This window comes from Triturus cristatus, chromosome 8 (genome assembly GCF_964204655.1).
Source record: "Triturus cristatus chromosome 8, aTriCri1.1, whole genome shotgun sequence".
Lineage (NCBI taxonomy): Eukaryota > Metazoa > Chordata > Amphibia > Caudata > Salamandridae > Triturus > Triturus cristatus.
The window spans coordinates 1247276220-1247304102 of record NC_140591.1 but is presented as its reverse complement, the minus strand read 5'-3'; the positions used below and the strand labels follow the sequence as shown (position 1 = coordinate 1247304102).

Here is a 27883-nt window from a genome sequence, read left to right as displayed (position 1 = left end):
AGCAGTGATACCGGGAAATATCCACAGCCGTCAGATCTCCCGCAAAGGCTATGGTGGCTGCGCAGGTAAGCAGGCAAAAGCTCCGAAGCCCGGGTCTGCAGGTTTCCCTTGACGTGCCGACCGAGAGGGTGAGGGCTCGGGGAGAAAGCTGCTGGAAACGTGAGAATGATGGCACGAAGCTCACGTAACATATCTCTTATGGTTCATTCGGGTTAACCAGCAGGGGTCATTAGAAAGGGGAGAGAGGACAGCGCCGCTTTCCGTGGCGTTTAGTCAGCGGCCATCTTGCCTCAATGGTTTTTCACTTCCAAATGGTGTACATCTGGCAAGAATAAGCATAAGTGCCTTCCAGATCACTTTAGCGGCCCAGGATTGCAACGTTGAGAGCAGCAGAGTACAAAATAAAAGTATACAAGGTAGGACCATATGACGTAGCAGTGAAATAAAATAACCATCCAGTTCGAGAATTTGCGTCCCGCCCATCAGAAGAGTTGCTAGGAATGTACATCAATAGAACCAATACTAAACTTGTAGAGACTGCTGGTTGGAGGAACCCTAAGGTGGCACGTTCAGGGGTTGGGCAGGTGTAGAATTGTAGCTTATATCAATGTCCTGTGATCATAGAAAAGCACGGTGGGCGGAGAGAAGAATGGCTTGTGTTCTATTCAGTGGCATGGAAAGGCATTGGCAACACCAGACAGTAATACCTGAACCCTTTTGTATCAGCTTACTCAAAACATCATCTCATCTAATGGAGCAGTCTAGGGAGGGTGTGGATTTAATTTGTTGAATAATTTAAGTGTCCCAGAGTGTTGGAGACTGTGCCCATTTGTGTGTTGCCTGTGTGGGTGGCTGCGTGACCTTTCAGGTTGTAGGTATCAAACGTCTAAATAAGACTAGGGCGAGATCCTCCATTTTCGAGTAGTATTTGGTGCTTTTTGTGATCCTCAGAAGATACAATAGTGTATCTGGAGGTAGCCAGATGTCTACCACTGTAGATATATGGGCCATCACTTGGGGCCACACACGCAACAACGACGTACATTACCTGATCATGTGCAGGGACATGGCATCCCAATGCCCGCACCTAGGTCAGGCAGGCGAGATCCTTGGGAATCACGTGTGAGGTACGTTTGGTGGAGACAATTAAACTGGGTGAACTTCAGGCGAGTGTTTCGAGACTAACTTTTCACATGCTCCTTCACCGTCCCACATTGTTTGGTAGTGAGCTTCGTACACAGGCAATCGTCCCACCCCGATCTACCATGAAGTGCACATTCGTCACCTCCCACTAGCCATACAGAGTAAAGTACCGATATTGCCCTGCGCCTCACTCCATACCTGACGAAACACTGCAGTCCTTGATGTAGCCTCTGCACGTCTCCGCCCATCGCAAATATGTCCCTAAGGGCCAACGTGAGAGCATAATAAGTAAGGAAAGAACCCGCCCCCAACCCGTAAAGGTCCTGAAATGAGTGCAGGGCACCATCACTGTATGTCATTTATATGGGCATTCCCTGTCTCCTGCCATGGTGCCGGATCATGCGTACCCAATAGCGCTGTTGTGGCTATTGGTAGTTGTGGTGCATACGGACCCGGTTCAACTGGGGCTGAATGTATCTAGTCAAAATAAGTTTGACTACACATGCTAGTCTACCCAGGCCCCTCGTTGGACCCTTGGGTCTAAGCAGCCACTTTAGCAAGCCTGTGCCGCCCAATGTTGGTAGCACTGATCTACTTTCCCTCATTTTGTCTCCAGCCAGTCATTTCATGAGCCACTGTAGTTGTGCCACTGCAAAATCTAATTTGAGGGTCTGCTATCCCAGGCCACCCTCTGTCGTCTGACGTTGTAGCTTATGAACCGAGACCCTTTACCAGGGCAGGAGGAAGAGGTGTGGCGGTTCGATCCCCGGCGCTGGCGGCAGATTAGCCCAGCATCATGTGACTCTGGACAATAGCTTGCTTAATCTTCCCGACGGCCCCCAGCGCCTAGAGACCCTTACAGGTGATTGTTCGCACTTTACAAATGTGTATTATTACATAAAAATGTGTATTATTTTCTCAGCAGGATAGACATCAGCCCTCTTAAGTCCTTGAAGAATTTACCTGGCATTACAGGTTGCACTGTGAAAAAGTACAAACGTTGATGGAGGACTAGCCTTTTTAGCAATCGCAGCGTGTCCCATGGCCAATAAGGGAAGGCACATCCAAAAGGTCAGAGGCTGTCTTATGGAGGTAAGGGCTCTTCCATCAGTTCCATCCATGAGGTCTTTGTCCTTGTGGTATACAGTCACTCCCAAGTAGCGGAAGGTCTCGAAGCTCCAAGGGAGTCATCCGGGATACAGGAAATCGCGATCTTCCCCTTCCACTCAGCGCAGGTTTGAAATACAAGATTTGCCCCAATTCACTCTAAGGCCGGCCAGCTGATAAATATGCCCACACATCATCTGCATAAAGGGAGACAGTGTGCCAGTCTGTACTGACTCGGACGCCCCATACCAGGGCCCCTGGCACCCAACAATGCAGCCAAGGGTTCCATGGCCAGTGCAAAGATTATGGGTGGCAGGGAGAATCCCTGACTCGTCCCTCTCCCTATGGCAAACTGGTGTGAGATGACATCCTGGTTCTGTGTATAGAAGTTTGATCTGTTTGAGGAATACCGGGCCCATCACCATGGCCACCAACACCTGAAGCAAGTGTGTCCAACCAAAAGTGTTGAAGGCCTTTTCAAAATCTTAAGAGATCGCCACTGGGAGGTCAGCGGTTTCTTCCGCTGCACCCATGATGTGACATAAGTGCCTCATGTTATAGTAAGATGCCCATTGGGGAATAAACCCGCAAATCGGGGCGGACCAAGGAATCAAGCATCCGATTGGCCAGCACCATGCTTAATATCCTGTAGTCCATATGGAGCATTGATAACGGATGATAAGACCCTACCATCAGTGGGTATTTGCCAGGTTTCGATGGCACCACTATATGAGGGCCTCACAAAGAGATTCAGGAGAATGCCTCTCTGGCAGGCCTCTTGGGAGACCTCCAGTAGCTTAGGGGCAAGGTTTTCCCTAAACGTTGCCCAATATTCCACGGGGAACGCATCCATACCCGGGGTCTTACCCCGGACTATTTAGCAAATTGCCAGTTGAATCTCCTTTAATTGTAAGGGGTGATCCAATTCTAACAGTTGCACTGGGGACAGGTGAGAGAGCGTTGCGCCTTGTAGGGAAACACTGATATCATTTGAGGGGGCTCTGGGGGAGGAGAGTATAGTTTGTCATAGAACCGAACAAACACTTTAATGTCTGCTTGGGTGTTGATTATGTGCCTGCCGTGTTGTGTATAACCCCTATTAATGTTCTGGGGATCTCCGACCACAGCACGGGCTTTCTGAACTCCATATGCGCGACTCCAGATCTTCCACTGAGTGGAGAATCGTAGCGCTCAAACCCTAACCCCCCACCCCCCATGACGCGTGTCTACAATACTCATGACCACCTTCATGGGCTCCCATTCCAATCTCCGGGATTCCACCTTTCTAACATTTTTGTTAAAGTATTGTACGAGGTATGTGTCATGGTTATCTCTGTATACCACATTGCAGTGCCACTGTCTGCAACCTCCAAGCCGGTATGGCAGCCCATCTTCTACCCTATTTAAATGTGATCCTAGGGGGCTATAACCCGATAGGGTCTTGCCCAAGTATTCGGAGTCATGTATGAGAGGCCAAAAGTCAGAACTGAAAAAGATGTAGTAGAGTCTGGTGTGTCCTGATGGCCTGGTGCGCCCCCAGGGTGACCTATGTGCCAGATATCGTGGTGGTGTAGTCCCCAAGTCCAGTGTTTACAGTGTTTAGTCTCTGGCATGCCTTGGGTTCCTGGAAGCGGAGAAAAGGAATGATCAAGGCCTGTATCCTGTACGCAGTTAAAATCTTCTCCCCACAACCCTGGCTATTCAGCAATAATGTTGTTGACAGTGTGTGGAAAAACTCGCCTTAATGTGTGTTAGGCACATACAATGATACCAGTGAAATTGTTTGCCCATCTAATGATTCCTCCAGTTTCACATATCAGACTTTAGTGTCAATCACCTCTCTGTGTTTTCACAAAGGGCATGCCGGGAGACACCCAGATGAATACGTCTCGCGCATACAGAGTATCCTGTTCAATATACCTACCCACTCCAATGCCTGCAGAACCTCGAGTTCTCCCTTAGTGTGGTGTATCTCCTGGTGCCTAAGATGTGCATAAATTCTGTGTCGCCGTACCCTGGATGTTCCTGTTTAATATAGTAAAGTAGGTGGCCATATTTGCCTAAAAGTGCCCATGAGTTCAAGTTTCCTAGGTCTCCCCACCCACCCATCCTACGGAACTGCATTCTCGCCTCCCTCCCCTCCAGCCAGAACAAAAACTTAAAACTGAAACTTAAGATGAATTCCCCTATGTCCGGCTTGGACGCCAACGGGCATCATGTCCCAAACAATAAAACCAATATGCAAGGTGTGCCTGCAACAATGGTAAGTATGTGCAGATGTCTCTGGTGGGACAGGCCAGGCCCTGTGTATAACAAGACTATTTCACCCCAAGCAACCTCACCCAGGCCCAGCTTGTAAGCATTTAACCAGCTAGCCACTTAACGTACATGGTCAGAGTTCACATACCTTCCCACCGATAGCGTTGCCAGTTCCAACAAACTTTACAGTGTCCGTTGTCACTCACCACCTGGAGAACATCACAGATCTGGCATCTCTCTGTGGGGTGAGTGCAGTGGTGTAATCTGGGAATCCCTCCCTGGAGACATCTAAGTCAAGAGCGTTCGCTCCGAGTCCATTCTGTGTCCGTAACCATTGCCTGGAATCTGGTGACACTAAGCGTAGAGACTACCTCAGCGACGGCCCGTGCTGTTTCTTGAGCAGCCTGCTCCTCAGTCGGGCGGGATTGTGGCTTGCATGAGCAGCGCTGGCGAATGAGTCTCCCTTACGACCAGCCCTGCCAGCCATCTCCAGATGCCTCAGACCGGTCATGTACTTCCTCAGAGAGCAGCCATACCCAGGCCTCCTCTGGGTTCACCACAAGCCAGCGGGCCTGAAACAGCAGGGCGTAGGACATACACAATGTACGAAGTTGCGCCTTGACCTCTCCAAAGGTGTTACGTCGTCTTTGGACCTCTGCTGTGTAATCAGGGTACACTGTAATTATGTTACCATTGTAGGTCCAGAGACCCTTCATCCTGAACGTCTGCAGCAGTAGGTCTCTGTCCCTGAACTTGAGGAGGTGCTACTGTGGGCTGTGGCAGTGCCCCCAGAGGTGGGGGGACGGGACGGTCAGGAATCCTATGTGCTCTCTCGATAGAGAACAATTTCGGGATCCTGGTAGCCAGGGCCACTGTCAACCACTCCTCTGGGAACAATTCGGTGTTTGGGCCCTCAAAATACTCAGGAAAGCCCAGAAAGCGTATATTATTTCCTCTAGAGCGTCCTTCCTGGTCTTCAGCCCTCGCCTTGAGATCTCGCACCTATGATTGTAGCGCCTTCAATAGATGTTGCATAGTCACCATGGTGGTCCGCAGAGTGGTTAAGGTGAATTCCATTTCATCTACTCGCTCTGCCAGTTTGACGTGTTACGCTCGCAGGAGTCCAGTTTCGATTTGTATCACCCAAAGTGCCTCCATTGCAGTTTTGTATAGCTTGTAACATTTTGTCAAACATGACTGTGTGCTTCTCTAACATGCTTTCTGATTTTCGGATCCTCCGGAGACGAAGTGACTGACAGCATGGCCATAATCGACTTCTGGGGAGTGGGTTTAGAAGTCTTTGACCACACCATACCCCTGCAATCATTGCTCTTGTGCCCAATGGAACGCATACTGGTACACCCAGAGGATCTTGTCAGGGTCAAAGGTTTCAAACGCCACAAGCTCACCCCGCAGAAACCTCTATCTCCTAGTCTGGGCAGGTGTTGCTAGGTGCATTCGCTTCAGGGGTTGCCTCATCCAATTAGCAAGAACATGTTCATCATGTACTTTATACGCTGAGGCTCTGGCATAGGTAGGCAGAAGGAAAAAATAGGATAGAACACGCCTGGCCTTTCGGTCCCTTGATGGCGATAGGCAGATCCACTGCTAAAAGTTTGCCAGATGTCCTGTGGGGCTGCCCTCATCATGCTAGGTACGAGGAATTGGCACAGCAGTCGAATATCGTAGTCCCCTCTGGCAGTCACATGGTCCTGGCTTTAGGTTAGTGGGCTGTAGAGCCAAGTGATTTGCCCTTTGTTCCTGGGTTTTTAGGGTTGGGGCAGCTCACAAGTCGCTGTGTCCCCACAGGATCCAGTCACTCAGTTGAGGGTTATAATACACTGGGAGCTCATGGGTGTCCCACACAATGTCTTTCAGGGAGTATATGGAGCACACTGTCTTGGCCTTTGCCCCATAGATCACAAATAACTTCTGGAGTACAGACACCTCTATCCTTGCGGATTTATTTCTCCATCAGGAGCTGGGGCAGGTTCCTAATATAGCTGTTGTTATGGTGCTCCTCCCCCGCTTGAATTAGCCTCTGGGTGCTCCAGCTTCGAACCTCCGGCCAATAGAGTGCCACTTGCCTGTGTGAGTGTTTTCTTGTCTTCCCCCAAGAATAGCATTGTAGCGGGCGGCTCAGGCGGCGTCCTTCTCATGCTCTTTCTCTCTTTCAGGCTCTTTCTCTCTTCGACCGCGTGGGTGGCATCGGTGCACTCCTCACTGGGGGGAGGGTCAATGCTCACCAAGAGCCTCAGCTCGGTGTTGCTTTTCAGGCACTTCCTGAGGCGTCATGTCACTCCTTGCATTCGCAACCGCCTCGTGCACGCAGTTTCACCGTGCAGGAGAGTTCGGGGCTACGGCAAGTGCCACTCGAGCCAAGCAGGCAGCAGCAATTGCACCCTCTCTCAACTCCTCTGCGCAATACATACATGAAACCAACATTGGCAAAGCCAATTTCTCTGCCTTGCATTTGGAGTTATAAGCCAGGCCCATTGTCTTTGCCATTGCTTGTTAGAAGCCGCCCAAAGGCAGGATTTGAAGGAGCAGCTCGACACGCTGAACAGAAGCCAGTAGTCGAGGATTAAATGAACACACATCAAAAATGTGCTGAAAGGCTTCAAGATGATTAGGCGTCATGGGGCTGAAGGATGCTGCTAAAGGATGAGTGAGTCCTAATCCAAGACATAGTATAGATTGGACAGCCTGACCCCAAATTGGAGTCCTGAAATATTCATGAGGTTGCATATTATGTACCTGAGTTCTTGAGGTTAGCCTGTCTCGATCTGCAAAGGGACAGGCCAGAGGGGTCAGGCATTACACTCAACCACTTTCAAACGTAGAAAATATCTGCTACATTGGGCAAAAGAAACACCAATAGACTGATTTATGTACGAAATGTATGTGTGAGAAAGTATTCATTGTGAAAGTCTGATGATTTTTGGGTTTTGAAATGTAAAACAGTTCCCAGTGCACTCACCCCATAAGAGGCAGAATGACACCCAATGGCCAATAGCATGACCTGAGTGAAATACTCCTTGGTGTGAAGCCACAGTACACTCTATGTATACTTTAAACAATTGGTAGCAATGGCACATGTAGTCAGCTACGCTCTCAAGTCTGACCAGAAAAGAGATTAATAACTAGCTATCATGCCAGGAGAAACCCAAGTCTGGTGCTAGGTGGTATAGATCAAGAAAGGTGGACTGGGGATTGAAAGGAAGAGCGGTGGGGGCAGGATATGTGAGATTTGTAAGGGATCGTATGATTATGCGTGAACAAGCTTATCAGTGCTTTGATGATTTCATGTTTTTTGCAGGTTAGACTTATTTTCTGGCTCAGACATATACATTTTTAGTGCCACTTAGTTGATTTAACCTACTCTTAGAGATTTCTTAACTTTTAAAGTATAGGAATTTGTCATCATTGACCTGTCACTTTTAGCTTGGGTTCACAAAGTTATGCTTTATTTTCCTTTAGGCTCCCTACTCCTCAGAGACCTAGGAAAGTGGTGCAAACTGGCACTCCAGTTTTACCCCCATGTTGACTAGTAACTTCTGATAGTTCTTTGGATCGATCCACAGTGAACCTATATTGTCGTGGAACTATATACTCTGGAAAACACTGGCAGTATAAAAGTCTATGCCAGCTCTCATCTTCTCCCAAAGAGCTACTGTTGCAACTCAGTTAAAAACCAATTGTCATATCGTAAAAAACTTTATCCAACTGTATTAGATAAACAAATCTCCACATAAGTCACGAAATCACAACCATAGCATACAATATGCCCAGTTTGCAATGCGTTTTCCAAGTTCTGCATGATTATTTTCTCAGATATCTGCAACCATATTTCAGAAATCCAGTCACTTTCCTAGAAATATAAGTACAGACATTTTAGCATGAAATGCAGAATGTACAGCTTGGATAATTATTCACAATTTCTCCAAACAGAAGATTTTCACTGTCATAAAAAACTATATTTGTGCCCTAAGTAGTATATTGTCATTCTTTTCAAATACGTGTTTGTCCCTCAAAAATGAGCTTGAAAAATTCACTAAGTGCTAACATCTACCACTGGCACTCAAGAACATACCGTCTATAATTATCACCTCGTACGCCCATCAAATGGCAAAGATTTTCACTATCATTATGATATGAATTATCACAATTCTGTAGAGAATGGGTGTACTATTGTGCCAGTGCCCCATTTGGCAACCTATAACCACAGTTGTTGAGAGCTTTCAAGGATGGGTTAGCCAGAATATTTGAAGGGTGTACTACTGCTATGACGAGTATCGTCAAAATATCATCAAGCGTGGGCACAGTATGCAAAAGGTGTCCCTGTATTATAGCAGTGAGAGATAGAAAACTCCAAGCATGCCCATAGTTTGTGAAGGATGGGCCACCATTATTTCAGTGATAGCCTGAATGTTGGAGAGAAGGACCACAATATGTCTAAGATGGACTTCTCTTGTGTTCGGAATAGCCTGAATTATCTCAAGAATGCAACAATATGTCAAAGTCTGTCCACTGGTATGCCTGGGATAGTGAGAATATCTCCATGAATGACCAAAGTATGTCAAATTAGGTCTCTGTTATACATGGAAGGTTTGCAAAAAATGCCCATGTTAATTCAAAGATGGAGCACCATTGTATGAGGGTTAGCCAAAATGTTGCAAAAAATGCCTGTAAAATATAAGTGGGCCATTATTATGTCAGAGCTATTCAAAATGTTACCAAATACACCACCGATGTCAGGGATGGACAGCATTAGGCTAGGTTGAGTCTCACACTCACCTTGCCATATAACCACGTTTACCCTATCTCCCCCTTCCTCTACATGCAACACACCCCTTCCAATTTGCCTTCTCAAACCCTGTGAAGCTGCGGACAGGGCTCAACTGACCTTGGAATAGTAAGTGTTGCAACAGAGCCAGCATCACCTGTAAGGATTGACAGTTCCCACTTGTACCGCCCATGTTACACCTGCTTCTGTCAGCAGAGGATGGAGTGATTAGGGGAGGTCTCAGCTTGTAGTCAAAATGGCAAGTATTTTTTAATGCATCAAAAACTTATGCAAGATTAGACCAATGGCTCAGCCTCCCACAGTCTCCATGCACGCATGTTAGCTAAAATGGTGGTTGGGACGAAAGTCATGCACGTCAGCCATCACTCCATATCAAACTGATATTCCTAAAGGGGTTGCGAAATATAAACGAAGTGTAAGCGTTACATTTGTTTGTGTAAAAATACCAGTGTTGTGAAATCTGTTGTGGTTTGTGTTTCCATGAGACTGCCCCCTGCATAATGAATTGATGTGCTCGCCTGCTACAAGTGCCTGACTGTTTGTAAAAGTGGAATTCTGACTTTTGTTTTAGCCGTGGGGTCATGATAATGTAGTGTCTATAGAGGCCGAAGCCTGTCCATGGTAATGTAATCTCAAGAATCTGTTCTGTGACCTGGATGAGCAAACCTAGTGTGCCCTCATAGTGGACCTTGGGCTACTATCCATGCCCGGGGTTCATCATATAAAGTGGTGGTGGCGGCGGCATTCTGTGTTTTGTGAATCAGCAATGTGACTAGACCTTTTTAGGTTCCGCCTGACCCAGCGCATGCGCTGGTCTGGCGAGACTTATTAAGAGGGCTCCAAAAAGTGCTATCAGGCCAGCCTAGAGCTACAGTGCATGTGCGCGGGCGCGCGCGCCGCGCTTTACCGCGATTACTCTCCCTTTCGCGGCCGCACAGCCGCTTTGATGTTTGATCACGATCACTTTCGCGGCTGCACGGCCGCTTTGCATAGCCAATAGGTCTAGCTTTTGGGACCTTATAAGTATTTAGTTATGCAACTGTTGCATAGCTAAACACTTATAAGGTCCCAAAGGCGAGACCTATTGGCTCTGCCAATGCTTGTTCTCTCTGTCAAAGAGAAGCAAGACATCTGGCCCCTCTCATGTAAAGTTGTACCGTTAGATAAAACCCGGAACCTTACTCTACCTGATGACTGACTGATAAACACCACTTAGGTTACAACCCTGGACTGCATTCCTGTTGAATATTATAGTATTTTGTTTTGCCGTGAGATTTAAAATACTTTCTTTTGTCATAAAAGAATAGCACTGGACTGAATATTATGTCATTGGCTCCGTTGGGTGCCTTTTGAGTCCTGACCTCTTGTTCCACATACTGCCTCCCTGAGAAGCCTTGGGATGGTTATCCTCGCTAGCCTGAGAGTCAACTGCGGAAGGGGTCATATTTGGCCCATTTTTGCAAACGACCCCATGAGTTGCTCTGCTTTGTGCCCTCCGCCAGACCACCACCACTCCCCGAATGGGATTTGACAGTTTGCATAATAATTTCAAAAGTAAACCATCCATGGTGCTTATTGAGGCATGGTATATGTCAATCATTTCACTGCAAATGGAAACCTGAGACTTTGGGTTATTGCTGGATATTTTAAGACCATATTTATGTTTGACTAGCTTTTGGAATTATTTTGGAGAATTGATTGCTGGAGGGTAATAAGTTTTCAATGGTAACTTTGCCCTCTGTAATTCAATAATCTCTGTATTCCATGGGCCCCATCCTCGAAACCTTTGAGAGTCCTAATCAGCTGTGCCATTCTAACTCCAGAGCTGTTTTATATGTGAATTGTGTTTTGTCTTTTTGATCAGTAGTTAGAACTATGTCATTTCTCAGTCTCGCACATGGGTGAATGGTCTTTGCAGTGATTCTTTGTTTTTCTTGTCTGAACACTCCTGGTCAACCATTGATTTGCTCATAGCCTAGGATTACTTTTTTGTGCTGGCATTGGGGAAACCTTGCTTTTGTCATCCAGCTGTTAAATTATCATATGTATTCCTAAAGTTTTGCCTTGATTTGTTGAAGGACCAATTCCTATTTAAGTTGTAGAAATTGCTTTCTCAGGGTGCTCTTTCTCTTTTTATGGAGTCTTAATATTATGAGAAATAGGTGGACTTAGCAACATTTTTACAATGGAAAGAGTAATGTAGTTCTCTGTTGTACTGAGATAATGGCTTTTTTAAAATTACGTGTGCACTGGCAGTCAATTCTATATGTAGTATTTGCTCTTCCTCTTCAGTTGAATAATTACTTTTTGAACCTGACCAACTCGAACTCTAACAGAGCTGCTATGACTTGTTTGCAGCACTTTTAGGGGACATTCAGTTTAGGTGTTGGTTTCTTTTGGGTTTTTGTTTTCATTACTTTTGAGTCCTTTACAATGGAATCGATATTTCATTTTTCAAACATTTAAAGATGTATGCTTGGAGAAGTTGAGTTAATAATGGCAAACCTTCCATCTTGCCTTTGTCTCTGTCCCTTCCCCTGATCAAAATTCTTTCACCATTGGATTGCAATTTTGTTTTCACTTCACTGGCATTTTACAGTGAAAACCCAAATGTAGAAAATCTGCCTTTTCTGCGTAGTCTTCCCTAATTTTTCACCTTCTACAGGATCCAAACTCGTAATTTGGTATTTTTAACTTGCATAGAAGTCTCTAATATCTGGTACAAAATGTACCCGGGGCCTGGAATTTAAATACCACTAGTGAACTGCAGCACCTATTGTACTGCCTATAGTGGTAGTACAAACATGGCTTCAGACCAACCATCGTAGCCTGATTGTAACAGTGCAAAACATGCACTGCCACCTGGCAAAGTAAACCTGTTTTGGTTGGGTAAAAACAGTCCATTTAAATATTTATGTCAAACCTTTGTAGGCCTTGTAGCACACAAAGAAGGGTGCTAGGTACATAAAAGTAGGACATGTAGAAATGTAAAGTTAGCATGTCCTTACAGTGACTAGCCCCAAAATCTATTGTCGCTGTAGGAAGGCTGGCTGGCTGGCTGGCCTATAGGGAAACACTGGTAAGCAATATTAAATACTATTACTGTATCTTGAAAAGGAGGCCAGCTAGAAAAATAATGAAATCACTATTTTTTTTAAATGTTTTAAAATCCCATGCAATGCTGAAGTTGCATTTCTAATACATATTGAGTACACGTAACTTTTAGAAAGTTACCCTTTACTTGCCTGAATTGTCAGAAAGGCTAATTAGCATTATCCTCAGCCTGTTCTCATCCTTGAATATGTGTGATATTCCTCCTAAGAGCAAACAATAGACTACCCTGAATGGGCAGAAATGACTCATCTGAACTTTACAGAATATGCAGGAAAAGGGCTGTGGGTCTCCTTTGGACTGTGTCAAATCCTGCTTGACAGGTCTATTGAGCCAAATGTAACACTTAGTTTAAACTTGAAAGGAAGAGAACAGGATGCCAAGACAAATATTGTGTATCCGTTGTCTGGTTGCTAAGGGACCCTGTCTTTGTCCTACCAAATGTCAGTCTCTGGGTTTGTTGTGGGTACAGTACCTGTTCCAAAATTAGATATGGGTGGACACTAAGATTACCATAGCATACTCCCCACACACACACTCCCAGTCCTCAGATGCCAAATTGAGTGTGTCCGAAGACTTTCACAAACCCTCTTGACCATGCCCAAAGTGAATATGGATGGCTCCAGGAACTTTTGCCCCTTTTTTTAGAGGGGTGCCCAGGAGTAATTCCGACCTACTAGCTAGTGCCAGGAATAAATGTGGCACTTCAAGCCACCCACTTCAGAACACTTTCTGGACCTGCAAAAGGTTAAAAGATGTCTGGACCTGCTGTCATTAACCTGAGATAAGCATAGGACAGGCCCTTCCCCCTCTTGTACCCAGGACAGAGACGTTGACTCCAAAGGTCCGATGTGGCTACAGGGAGACAACAAGCTGCAAGAGGCCTTTTCCTGGAAATACGCAGTTGACTAGTGGTAACTGGACCTGGGCCCTGCTGTTGGCATCTGCCTGACACCTTGATTTTGTGGCGGACCTTTTTAAGTCTACTCCTGTGCTGGATTAGGATGTAGATGAAACCAGAAAGTAAAATCTTTGACCCAGATGGACCTGTTTGGTGTATCTGATTCACGCTCCATCGCAGTGCGCATCAAATTGTTCTTAGGTCCTGGTCTACTAAGACAATTAATTATCATTGGTGCTTTCTGCTTCTTGGAGCTGTATCCCTTAGAGCTTTAAAAATTGATATCTCCAGTTCCCCTTATTAGAGTTTTATTTTGTTTGTGTCATTTTGTTTAATATATGTTACAAATTTTTTTCAATTTTGGTTTAGGATTTTTATTGTTCTGCATTTTGACTTTATTACTGTTTGGAACTGCATAAATACTTTACACATAAAGCTAGGTTTAAGCCTGTCTGCTCTGTTCCATAGCTACCTGGGGGCTGAACTTGGGTTAATTTTGTGACTTTGACGGTTCACCCTGACATGGGTTGTGATTATTTCTTGAGGTGGGCCGCCATCCACCTCACATGATAATCCAATTTGTTACACCAAGTGATACAACTTTTCACAGGATTTTCTCCTTTGTTATTTTATGTTAATATAACTTGATAAAGCGCAATGACTCATACCCAAGGGTAAATCTCAATGCACAGCCAGCACACAACAACCAACCATAGACTAAAACAACCAGGTTTTCAAAATTTTCTTGAATTTAGGGAAATCTGCGCAACAACGAAGATGATGAGGCAGTTGATTCCAGGCAGTAGGGGAGGGCATTAGCGATGCAGTTTATCCGTTCGATATAAAGGGGAATTGCACATCTAGGACTTGTAGGTAAGGCAAGTCTTGAACATGACACGCTTTCTAACTGGAAGCCAATGAAATTCTTTCAGAATATGAACCGTAGAGGAGTCTGACGGAATAATACAGAGCAGGCGTTTAGCAGTATTTTGCACCACCTGGAGCTTAAACAGTAAGGTGTCATTCACTGCCATGAAAAGCGCGTTACTATAATCAAGGTGGCTTATAACCAAGGCCTGGACCAGCGTTTTCTTGCCAGAAAATAGTAGCCAAGGACAACACTCCTCAGAATTCTCATAATTGCAACAAAACAAGTCCCGCTAATTGCAACATTTTGATTCTTCATGGAAAGTTACTGAACCAGTTTAACAGCCAGACTTTTTATGGTGTGACTTGGAGAAGGAGCTTCCCCCAGCTCTGCAGGCCACCTGTCGGGGTCCATTGAGCTGAGCTTTTCTGAACAGCAAGATTTCAGTTTTTTCACTGTTCAGCTGGAGAAAATTAGTTGTCATCCAAGCTTCAATTTTGCTCAGACAGTCTTGAAAACGGTGTTTAGCATCGCAATGTCCTGCCCCAGCAAAATGATCAGCTGGGTGTCATCAGTATTTGCAATTACATCAAACTACAACATTTCTGGTTAGGTGAACGTATAATTTTTAGGGGGACAGAAATTTACAGGACAACATGTGGGATGTCTATGGCACAGACACGTTTAAGGCCACTTGTGGGAGTGAGAAAGGTTTTAGTGTGAGTGATAAAAAGGGAGAATATGTGCTCAGTTGCAAATTTTCGTACATTTTCCCAAACAATCAAATTAGTAAACCGTTCCTTGAACACTATTGCTCTATATTTTATTTTTTACATTTGTTCATTTTTCACCACCATATCCATGGCATCATACAAATTCTCCATCATGGAAGTGTCATGAAATAATGGTCTTTCTGCCTAATGTATTTGGAACTAATGCTTAACCAATACTTTTTCCGCCATTGTTGGGTAGTTACCAACTACCCAAATCTTTTTTTTGCCCTTCTTGGATTTGAATCTCGTATGTAGCAATCACAGGGTACACTTGTGTCGAATTTAGATTGCATTTGTAGAGACCGTGACTGTTTGTTGATTTGCACTGAGTGGAATTTCGTTTATGCATGCTCAGAGAGGGTGTCTTAAAAGAACAGAAAGAGACCCCGGCACTAACTATTGGGCGTTTGTCTTGGTGTTAGAATAACTGCCTTCTAAAGGAAGTCAGTTCAGCCACATACTCGTGAGCCATAATTAAATTTTTCATAAACTGTTTCCATAATAACGCAAACATTTTCTTTTACCGTCACATTCATTGACAGTTTAACAACATTTACACCTTTAATTCATGCTTCCCACCTTCAAACTAGTTCAGCATATGCTTAAACTTTAAAATAAATGTCTATCAACATACCTGAAGCAATACTACCTAAAACTTAACTCCATCCCATACGTAACAAAATACCCAGCACCTTAATGTTCCATGTGTTTGTGGCCAGGCAAATGCCTTTCCATTTCCAGCGCCCTCTTCAGTCGAGCTCAGCACTCGCTATTCTCTAAGGTGATGGATTAGCAAGAAGCGCATAAGAACCTTCTACTTGCAGGACTGTTCAGTTAATACCTCCTCCCCTGAGACAGCCTTTGACTCTAAATTAGAGGAGGCCCTCTTGTCCTACAACAGAATCTCTTCATCTGAGTGGTGTTAAACTGTTGGTTTGAGTGGCCAGCTCCCAGGGAGGAATCTATCCCTTTATCAGCTTTCACACGTTTCTTTCGTGGTTATTTCCACTGGGCTTATGGTGTGATGACCTCTTGTATCCAGGTGGCTCCTTCGGCCCGCTTCAGCTTGGGCAGTGTCCAAGAAACCCGACCCTTACCCGTAACACATTTGGACTTAATGAGACTGGAAAAGAGTGGATGATGAGCCGGAGGGCATGGGGAAGGAAGGAGCTAGAGAAGGGCATAGGAGGAGACCGATAGAAAGCGCCAACTTTGTGTCACCATACAACCCTAAAGGTATTTCCTGCCAATAAAGATCTGTTATCGGTTTTATTTGAGCAGGCTGTTGCATGAATAATTTGTAAAAGAAAGTTTTGAAGATTATAACGCTGGGACAAGTCACATGGATGTCTTCCTTGTTTTGGAGTATTTCTGGTACATTCTATAACTCAGCAGCACATCCTTGTTATTAAAAATAAATATCTGAGCTCCGGGAGTGCTTCTTTTTGGTTGAAGAGAGGTTTAGAACAGAATGCCTCATAAAACACATACTTTGTTTAGATTAATGCTCTGCCTTGTTAAAAGAAGACACGCCTATAAATGTAAACAATTAGCCACAGAAATATAAGTGAGAAGCTGAAACACGAGAACGTCGAGTTTTGTTACTATGGGCCCGATTCACAGAACTAACTTAAGACAAAATCCTAAACTTACTACCATTTTGGTATTCACAGAAGGCACTTACTCATTTCGATATTCACGGAAGTTAGGAGTACTAAAGTTAGGACTCCTAACTTCTGTGAATACCGAAATGAGTAAGTGCCTTCTGTGAATACCAAAATGAGTAAGTGCCTTCTGTGAATACCAAAATGGTAGTAAGTTTAGGATTTTGTCTTAAGTTAGCTCTGTGAATCGGGCCCCAAGTCTGTGATTTGTTTTATGTAGTTGGTGAAAATCGGATGACAGATATTGACTTTAAATCTGGCCTGTTGGCATCGAGATTCACAAGCAAGCGAAGGTAGTGTTTTGTTTTCTGGACACTTGCTTTAGGTGGAATATTTGAGGAGGCAACTTATTGGACAGAGCTGCTTTTTAGGAGCAACATGTACTTTTAAGATCTCGCACTAGCCAAGACTTTTTTGATTTTGCTAAAATTATACATATGCTATACTTACTTCAAGAGATATCCAGTCCTCCTCCTCCATCCATTTGTCTGGCATTGTCATTCACGTTTTTCTTCCTGCACTACAGCTTACAACGCGAGTCAGTTGGTCAACCCACTTCAACCTCTGGGTAACGTCACTTATAGTTTTACAAGAAGCATATCTGCACATAAAGTAGTTCCCTTCAGTGCCAGGGACTGCCATGGCAATGTGTGCTTTTTGAAACCAAAACACAAATATTTTTTCTTTTAGCCAATGTGGTTTTTAATATTAGTGAGGCCCTACCTAGCAGCTCCCCCCAACAATAACATTTGACATGACAAAAAAAGAACAAGCATTAACAAAGACAAAAGATGGGCAGTCAACAACAGACCTATTGGGTTCACCATTGTTTGTTTGGACTTGCAGTTCATCTATGGTCAAATAGATTTCTTTATTTTATTTATTTATAGAGCTTTATATATGCCAGACATGACCCAAGAGGGTATCAGAGTGCTTTACATATGTTCAGGGAAAATAAACGGTTCGAGCAAAACAACAACATATTCAAGAGCGATACAGGATCTCACAAAGCCAAATTGATGGGAGAGAGCTCCCTGCAGCACCATGCGGGCACGTCAATATGCAGGAGCGAAGATCGGAAATAATAAACATGGGTGAAGAGGATGCACCATAATGTTATCTAGAGGGAGGAGTTTGTGAATTTTAGTTCAGAAAAGTATTCATCAGTAGAACTCGTTTTGAAAGCCGCAGTTGAGGGATTCAGTCGGGTTTCAGGGGGCAGGGCAATCCAAATTCTTAGGGCAATGCCCGAGAATCTATGCACAGTTGTAAGTTTTCTTTTTATAAAAATGTTGAGGTTTCAATAATAAAATGCCGGTGATTCTGGAGGATCTGCAGCCGCCCGATGGTTCCAGTTCTTGTACAATGCACAATGGTGTGTTGAGGTGTAGGGCTTTTTGGGGTCATGCAGGCAGTTTTTAATTGAATGCTAGGCTCATGTGGGAGGCAATTTAGAGATTTCAAATCGGGAGGGATGTGGTTGTTAATTTTGGATTCTGTGGTGAGCATTGCAGCAGAGTTAAGAGAGTCCCTTAGAGCAGCCAAGTTGTATCTAAGTAGACCACAATGAGTTGTACTTAATAATTGATCCTAGAAATGACTGGCTTAAACAGAAGACCCGAAGTCATCAAGCGGTAGGATGGGTTTCATTTTTATCAAGAAGCTCATTTGGAAGTTCGCTCCTTTGGTGGCTTGCTCCTGCATGTTCAGGTTCTTATCTAACTTTATTCTCTGTGATCTTGTGTAATCTATAATTTGTGGTACACAGTTGAGAGCTATTCGGTGTTTCACATATATTTTTTAGTAACAGGCGATTGCTTGGGTGGAGCGATAAGGAGGAATTCCATTTTAAGAGAGTTTAGTTTAAGGTGGTGGGAGGTCAGCCAATTTTTTGGTTTCATGTAGAGTTGTGTTGAGAGACCTGATATACTCGGGGCAAGAGATTTTCTGGTACAATTGGGTGCCGTCAGCATACATGTGATAGTGGATGTTAGAAGGTTTCAGAATTTGAGTTAAAGGCTTAATTAACAGGTTGAAGGGAGTGGGTATGAGCGTAGACCCCTTTGAAAACCCTAGTGTGATTGGAGTGCAATTTGACAGGAACTGATTGGCCTTGATTCTTTGCGTTCCTTTGTGGACAAACTAAGCTAACCTTTTTAACACGGACCCAGATAATCTCATCCTGCTTTTCAGAAGGTCTAGGAGGTTAGACAAAAGCTGAAAAGAGGTCGAGGAGGATTAGAAGTCAAGATTCGTTCTGATCCAGCATTTGTAGCACGTCATCAACTATGTGTATGTAAGGGCAGTCACAGTCAGTCACAGTGCTGTTTTTTTACATGTTCATGTTGAACCATTGTGTATTGTTAATCAATGCACATGGTTCTATCTGGCAAGAAAGTAATTAGATTACTATGGCATATTGAAACAGCTACAGCCTACCTACAATCTCACCTGTTTATTTTGCTTTGCAGATTTGAAGAGGGAAGCAAGTATCTGTCACATGCTGAAACATCCACATATTGTGGAGTTGTTAGAAACTTACAGCTCAGATGGAATGCTGTATATGGTCTTCGAATTGTAAGTTTTCTTTATAGTCCATAAATGTCATAATGTTACATATTTGTTATTGGTTTTAAAAACATATTACTGTTTTTCCTTGTTATGCTGGTATTACGCAAGCACAGCCTAAATGCAAACTTTTTTTATGGTTTTAAGGGAATCCAGAAATTGTACAAATACCTCACAGATTTTAATTATCCTTGGTATACTAGAGCGCGCACAACTCTGCATAATAGATACACTGAGTTTCTTCCACTACTGCTGCTGAAATATTGAGCCAGATGGTAAACTCGTCAGCATTTTTTCCCTGTAAGCTTTTACTTGTCCGTTCTACTTGTTCTAAAATCGTTTTCCGGGTTTGTGGTTGCTTTTCTGGAATTGCTTGTACATTTTGTAGCTTTTTTACTTCTCTCATCAGATACTTTGTTCGTGTTTTATTTATTGTTGATCTTATTTTGCTTCTCGACTACAGCTTAATTCATTTGAGTGCACAACCCTCACCCTAAAAACAAAAGCCAAGTGCTAGGTTTAGATCGAATTTTTTATATTATTTCTGGTTAAGTTTTGAAGCTGTTCTTCATCATGCCCACTTAAATAGCTGCCCATCATAAATCCTCTAATTCCCTAATGGTTTATGGGGAATTTTAGATACGATTAAAAGTCTGCAGTCTCAAGTTGAAAACGTGGGCAGGCCAAGGGTAAGGAACGTATCATGTAGCCTTCTCGGGGCTAATGTAAACGCAAAGGAAACTCTGTACTGTTGTGAGAGTACAAAGTCTGAAATTTACAGGTGACCATATCTCTTTGGCTATCTGCTGAAGATGGTTGATTGCTGAATCGCCTGAATGGGTGCCATTATTAACAGAAAGCTTTGAACAATGTTTGCCTATATTGCCACGTGTTCTTTATTAATTTATGCAGCAGATACTAGCACATACGGTCATAAATGTTCTTCTGGATCACTGCCTAAAGAGTTCTAATTTATGTATATGTTAGTTTCCCACTATCCTTGATGCTCCTCCAGAATGTGCAAATTCCAGAATCCTTATCATAGACTTTCCAAACCAAGATTAATCTTCCCCCTCTGCCTTTCACAGATAGAACTAGATGGACGAAGCTGAATGTTTGATGGAATCACCTGGTTTCTAATGTTGGTACCCACATACGCACACCAGTAGTCATAACTTTCTTGCAGAACATATGAAAAGAGGTCTAAAAGAAAGAGCAAATTTAAAACCAGCCCCTTATGACCCACTGTAGTCCCTTATGACCCACTGTCCTGTTTGGTACCAAGTTCTTCACCAGTTCTTTAGCTGTTTGTGCTTTGTTACCCATGGCCTTGGTCAGGGTGTTAGGCCAGTTGCCATCCACAGCATCCGTTACGCAAATAATTGACTCTTTTAGCCCTCTCCCCGTGGCATTTAATGTGTTCACGACAGCAAGTAATTGTTCCTCTATTATAACGTGATTGCTGTCCTTGTTGGAAGTGTTAACAGAAAAGGTCAGTGCAATCAAGAGGTATCAGATAAAAAATTCACCTGCTAACTCATTTTGTCAATTAAACACGCCAGAACTTTACTGTAACCAAAATAAACCAAACAAGATCGTTATATTCTTAGAGAACACGTTGCTAAGTGTTCTCTGAACTTTTGTGATTGAAGCCCTAGAAACCTGCTGAAATCTTAAAGACCTCCGGTAACTTTTAAAGCCTCTGGTACTGTTGGGTTAACCCATAAATCGATATATTCAGTGTTGCTTTTCCACTAATATTGGTGCAGAAAGAGACACCAACCAGCAGGACGCTCCCTGGACCCCAGTGCAGAGTCCTTTTTGGGGTTGTTTGTTTTGTCCACATAAGGTGTGCCCAACAAATTTGGGTCCTTTTTTTCCAACATCCTAGGGATTCTGAAGCTACCCTGGGTTTGTAGATTACCCTGGAGGGGACCAAGAAAATAGGCAAAAGTTTTTGGGGGAAAATAGGAAAAGATTGCCCTGGATGAAGGTGCCCCCTCCCCTTTAAAAAGAGCATCAATTAACAGATTGCTGTGCTGAAGGCCCCATCTACACAGCGTTCAGGACCGTGCAGATTCTAATAAAAAAAAACAATTTCTTTTTCCATAGTTTTAGTATTTTTGAAAAAGGTAGCCCATTTTTCCTATTTTCTGTGTTTTCAACCTGCTTTCAGTTTGTGGTGGTAGCCAATGTGAAGCCCGTGGGTGATCAGGAAAGCTATAGATTTCTGAAAAGTAGAAACGATTCTGATTTCAGCAAGGGGTCACTTGTAGATCCCTCAAAGATTTCTCAAAGAATCTAACTGCTAAATTAGGGTAATATTGAAAACAAGTAGGAAAGAAACTGTTTGACAGCGTTTCCATCTGTAACTTTTTGTCACAATGACCAATTTACCAAAGCAATATACCATTATATCCCCTACATCCTCCTGATTGCGGGGCTATGTAGAGTTTGTCGGTTCTCCAAGAACTCTAGGTATCCAGAGCGAACAACTGAGCTGCACCGTACAATGGTTTTTCACTGTGTACCAAGTATAGACCAATTCATGTGGTGAAATATGTATAGTGAAAATTGGTATCAAGGAAACCTATGTATTTCTGAAATGGGCACACACTATGGAGTTTAGGAGCTGTAGTTACTTGTACATTTTTGAATTTGTGGGTCCCTGTAATAGCATGTGATTTAGAGGGTATTTTTCACAGTGGCTAGTTTCTTACACACTGCCTTACATTTGGAAGGGGCAAATGATGCGAAATCCAGTTAGTAATAACAAGTGCTCTACTATTCTAAGCTCCCACATGTCTTTTGATTTAAAAAAAACAAAATACCACCTCATTTGTGTGGATAGGCCTAGTACCCACGACACCACATAGATGCATTACATTTTTCCACTGAAAACGGACCCTTTTTAACTAGTTTGAGTAGCTGTGGTTTTTTAGCCCTAGCTCTGCCGGCCCCTAGGGATACCTAGAAAACCTGCAATTTTTTCAAAATAGCCAGGGAAGTCCAGAGGTGCATGACTTGTGTGACTGCAGCAGATATTTTTGCCCAGAAGCCCCCAGCAAACTTTGGTAAGAGACCCATATTTTCTGAAAATTCGGGAATCTGCAGAGAGAAACTTTTTTTTTAAAATTATTTTTTATTTTTTTACAACCCTCAGTTCCCACATATTTCCCAATAAGAACGGTACGCCACTTGTGTGGGAGGGCCAAAAGACCATGACACAATAGGCCCTAAAGCACTAAGTTGAGAGATGAGCAATTGGGTTAGCTGCAGTATTTGGGGCTGTGCTGTAGCACCACCCATGCAAACCTACAAACCGCAGACATTTTTGAACACTAGACAAACAGGGGATTCGAGGGTGTGGTGTGCGTAATGTGGATCCCACAAAGCTTTCCTACCCACAGTGCTCTGCAAACCTCAAACTTTGCTTGACATCTCATTTCCCTTACATTTTTGTGAGGAAATCTTTCAGAATGTGCAGGGATTCACAAAATTTCTACCGCCCAGCGTTGCCCACTTGTGCTGATAATAACACTGCCCCACTTGTGTGGCTGGGCCAGGTGCCCACAACAGAAACTGATCAAATCAAGGTGCTGGCTGAGCTAGGGCTCAAAATCCAGATCTTAAAAAAAAAAAGGGATGGGGGGGGGGTGGGGGGGTCTGGAAAATATGATGTCTATGTGGCGTTAAGGGCCCTTTCCTGTCACGGGCAATAGGCCTACCTACACAAGTGAGGTAGCTTTTTTGTAAGGAGACTTGGGGGAACGCTGGGCAGTAGGAAATACGTGGCTTCCCACACATTCCAGATGTTTTTCTCACAGAAATGTGTGGAAAATGTTTTTTTTTTTTTAAAGTCAAGCGTTTGGGTTTCCAAAGGCTTTGTGGTAAAATGACTTGGTGAGAGCTATTCAGTTCACACACCCATGGACTCCCCTGGTTGTCTAATTTTCAAAAATTTGCAGGTTTGCTAGGTTTCCCTGGGTTGCAGCACAGACAACCCCAAAATCCACAGCTACCCAAACTGCCAAGACGATAGTTTCATTGTAAAAATGTTATATGTCCATATTGTTTTTTTAAGCATTTTCCAATCTAGGGCATTAGGGCCACACACAACACATTCGGTTAAGTTTGTATGTGGGAAAACTGGTTGGTCGTCCATTTGTTTATCTCCACAGATTCCAAAACTTTCCAACACCAAATGTAAATAAATGAATAATATTAGCCATGTATGCACTTTCCAGTTTTATAGGGCACACTCTATACCTCCTGGTGTTTAGTTTCCAAAAAAAGAGGGGCTCTTGCTAAGGGCCAGATTTGCATTTTGGTGGTAAAGCGCTAAAGCTGCGTCAAGGCAACAACTGCTTTATCGTCCATTCACATTCTATTCACGCATCATACACAAGACTTTCATACCACCAGCCACGGGCCCAATCCAACAGATCAGTCCCTCACATCATCATGCCGCCACCATTCAAGGGTCCATCACATTCATACGCCAGATGATGGAATACCCATTCAAAACAACCTCTCAATCAGTCTTCAACTAACTTCCATACAAACACACCCCAAACAAACCTCTATAAACACATGTCCATACATGTTGACGGTTGGTGCCTCAACAATCTTCACAAACGAAAAAAAATGTTAACCACCTTTTTACTACTGTCAAGTATCCACCTCGGTCAACATTCTGAGCATTACCGAACGCAAGCCTAGTGAACCTTTACTTCCAGCTCCCCTGACAGCCACATGAAGATATGTCTTTCATGTGCGTTAGCACACTCACTGTGCTAAATCCAACACCTTCCAGTTTGTGAATAGGTGTTTGGAGTGTCTGAGACTTCCATGCAAGGCCCATAGTACTCTAACTGAGCGGGCATATCTACCTTTGAAAACTATGGCAAACGTGGGGAAGACTGCCTAAGTTCCCTATAGAGCACATCCTAAACTATTAAGAACTTTAGTTTTTGACAAACATGGCATATATCCTGTCCACGATAATGTGCAGTGCTATAACTAATGCATTTGTCATACGCCAAACTGTAGATCTTTTTTGTTCTCATGGAGGATGAACATGGCAAGCAAGACATATAGGTCACCCATGATTGTAGCATGGAGTGCAGAGTTCTCTGTGATGTATGGTGTTTTTGTAAAGCGCAATATCACCCAAGGGGGTATCCTGTTGCGAGCCAGGAGCAGTCGGGCAGATCCTTGGATTCACCTAGTTTAAAAGCCAAGCGTTCAGCTTTGTGCGAATGCAATAATTTTAGTGACGGCGCAGATGGGTTGGGGCCGGTCATTCCACCCTTTTGGAGCAAATTAGGAGAAGACACTTCTTCCTGTTCTTTACTGCATAAGCATGGTATGTGTGCGAGTACAAGTCCGGCCGAAGGTCTGGAACATTTCTGAAATCTGAGGGGGTTTTGAAGTATGCTGGGTCAGTGCTGTGAAAGGCTTTGAATGTGTGTGGCAGGAGTTTGAGAAGAGCTGTGGATGGGGAGCCAGTGAAGCTGTTTGAGGTTTAGGGTGTGCACGTGGTGGGAGGCTGAGGGAGGAGGCTGCCTTCTGCATTCAGATGACTCCAAACCATACAGCTTAGTTAAGTGACAGAGTAATTCAGTATCAGGGGGAGTGCAGCGCCAATGGGGTTTAGTCCTTTGGTGAAGATGAAGTGGTGGCATGTGTATCTGTATTACTGTAACTATCTGCCTTCTACCTATATGATATCCCTGTGAAAGCACACCTAACCTAATCTTTTTGTACCTGTTCATGTCTCTGTCCTCTTCAAAGTCCTGATTAATCTTGTATGCTTGCCAAGTGAACCTTTTTCGAACGCCTTCTATTGCTTCTTGAAGCTCAAGTAAACGGGTCTTTCATGTGCACTAACTGTGCCAAATCCAACTCATTCAGTTTGGAGTGGACATGTCTACCTTTAAATCTAGGGCACACGTGCTGAGGAAGACTGCCTATGTTCTCTAAAGAGCACTTCAAAATCTAGTGTAGACTTTGTTTTTGCAACACAGGGTGCTCCGTGACAACATGGTGACTATAATCACTTTTAATACGACAAACAGAACACCTACCATGTTCTGACAGAGGGAAAATGTGTTTAGCAGGCCATAAGCAAGTCTGTGATTTCCGCAAGTAGAGGAAATAACTTCTACGGCTGCTTTTTTTTTTTTGCTGAGTTTTATATAGCCAAACTAGACCCAAATGTATCAGATCGCTTTACATGAGCACCAGTTACGTTACAGAAGGACACATTCATTTTTGTCAGGCATGGGGAGATTAAGTGATTTGCCCAGAATCACAGAATGTGGAGCGTCCCTGTCGAGACTCAAACCCAGTTCCCCAGCTCTGAGGTCGACTGCCCTAGCCGTTAGGCCACATTCTCTCCCCATGCTTGCCTAGTGAAGTAGTAGCCCATGGAAGGTAGGTATCTGTGCTCAGCCATTGACAGGTATAAGTTACGGCAGCTCCACCTCTGTCAATTTCTCAATACTTCACTTTTGTATGGTACAACATAAAGCAAATAGGAAAACAAAGGACTCTCTTCCCATGGTGATTTGACGATAAACAACATATGCATTGTATATTGCATCTAGATGAGGTGGGTAAGTGGCTTCTTATACAAAGTGCAAGTTTTATGACTTACATTGTATGGCTGAAAAAGCTAGTCATTTTTATCCACTCATCATGAACTGTGGTGAGCACGTACATATCATGCCTATCGGAGAACCTGACTGCAAGCAGTGCATTGAAATGTAATGCAGTGCTCTGGAATGTTAGGAGCTTCTTCTAAACAAGCTCCTACAGGAATTCTTTGTGCTGACAACCAACTGTACCACATGCCACAGTGCCCACTTGTAGTGCTCTCTGAACATCTCTATTCCCGTATAGAAGTTGTACACATGAAGGTTATAACCTTTGTGAATGAGTGGCTGGACAAGCTCCCCCAAACATTTCCTGTGACTCCCAACATTGAAGGGCAACCTGAAGGGTTTAGAGTGGAGTCCTTCCCTATATACACTCTCAAGCTGTATCCTTAGTCAGGAGAACTCTCACACATGTACACCTTGATGCCATAGCAAACTCTTTTTTTCTAAATGTACTGCCTGAACAGCAGCCACCCTTTGGTACAGGATCAAGGACTCATCAATAGCTATATTCTTTGTAGGAGTATAAATCTCTTGAAAACTTGCAGGAAGGCTGAATTTTGAACAACCGGTCATGGTCTGGATGATCCTCGGGCAATGCAGCAGAATTATCATTGAAATGCTGCGTACACTGCAATAGTAAAAGCCAATCTTTACTCCTGTACAGTGCAAAGATGGGTGCTACCCAAACCATACGAGTAGACCAATAGGACTGCAAGCTTGGTTTGTGCACTAACCCGTATTTGAGTATAAGCCCCAAATATATCTCCAATTCCTCAAGCGAAATTTGAGTCCACTGGTGTGCCCTAGAATGCGGCCCCTTCCACTGCATGTGAATAAAATGTTGCCATGTATGTGCAGTGAGCCTTTTTGTTTTATATAAATGTGTTTTCCCCTGGGCGGGGCTCAATAACTTAATTTTGTTATTGTATTTTGCCCCAAAGGGCCTGTTAACCACTAGAGGAGACCCCCCTCCCCCACCCCCCCATACTTATCCCTGGAGGCCTTGTGTGTTTCCTAGCTGTGGATCACAGTGCAACCACATTCGACAGCCAGGAAACCGTTTCAGGTAGGCCTATTCGGAAAGGGGAAACTTTCCCCTTTCCAACAAGGCCTCCCTGAAACCTGACGAGGCAGTTTTAGGCATTTTGTCCCCACCAGAGTGGGAGAGAGCTCTCACCTACTCCTTTCAGCTGCTCCAGTGGGGAATGAGGAGGCGGGCTGATGCAGTAGCTATTCCGCGTCTCCCCCACCCTATGTTTAAAAAATTGAATCCTCCAGTACAAACACCAAAGGCTCTTTCCAGCCCTCCCCAGTGTCAGCCGATGGCCAACACCTGCACCAGAGGAGTGAAAACAGTTCTCTCAGTCTGGATAACTACCCAGTTAGAGCCAGACTTCAAATCTCAATGGATCTACTGTATTCAGTAAAAACGTGTTACAGAACATTTGTGTATAACTGACTTTGAAAAATTGAGTTGACTCTTTTATCTCTTCATCTAGCTGCTTTCCCATATGTATGGGAACAGGCCTGTTGCCATGATGTTAAAAGTGCCTAATGAGGGAGCTTTACTGGTGATAGTCTTTTTGAATATTATGATTGCTGTTTCCTTGTGCAATTGTGTCAATAGGCTGTTTTGTCATATACTACACAGTTCAGTGAAATGAATACTTGCTTTTATGAGGTACAACAGCAAACATTTATTGTAAATAGTGTCCCCATTAGAATAGGTGTGAGATATGAATTTGTAAAGCTTAACTTGGTATGTTTTGTGTAATATACTCGCCCAGTTAGTAATGCCTCTTATTCACTGTTAGTGGCATGCAAATGTTTAAGCAAACATTGATACCATCAATAGGCCTGGCTTTCTTTTTCATGAAACTTCTTGGAAATTGATAGATGCCTGTGATGTGTTCATATAGACAAAGTGTTAGGGACTGAAGGACGTAAGTGTGTGAGTGAATGTGAGTGGATGAATGTGGAGTAGTGGGAAAGCTAGTGGGAATTCATGCGGAAGAGT

The 27883-nt window shown here is 43.7% G+C and overlaps 1 protein-coding gene across 10 annotated transcripts in view; it reads left to right on the top strand.

The window, feature by feature from the left end:
• Nucleotides 1–27883, top strand: part of CASK (calcium/calmodulin dependent serine protein kinase) — a 1269229-nt gene that overhangs the window by 366706 nt on the left and 874640 nt on the right. For all 10 annotated transcript variants that reach the window (XM_085622943.1, XM_085622946.1, XM_085622949.1 and 7 more), the window contains exon 3: nucleotides 19105–19210. In XM_085622943.1, the coding sequence (XP_085479069.1) occupies nucleotides 19105–19210 (106 nt within the window). The remainder of the gene's footprint in view (nucleotides 1–19104; nucleotides 19211–27883) is intronic.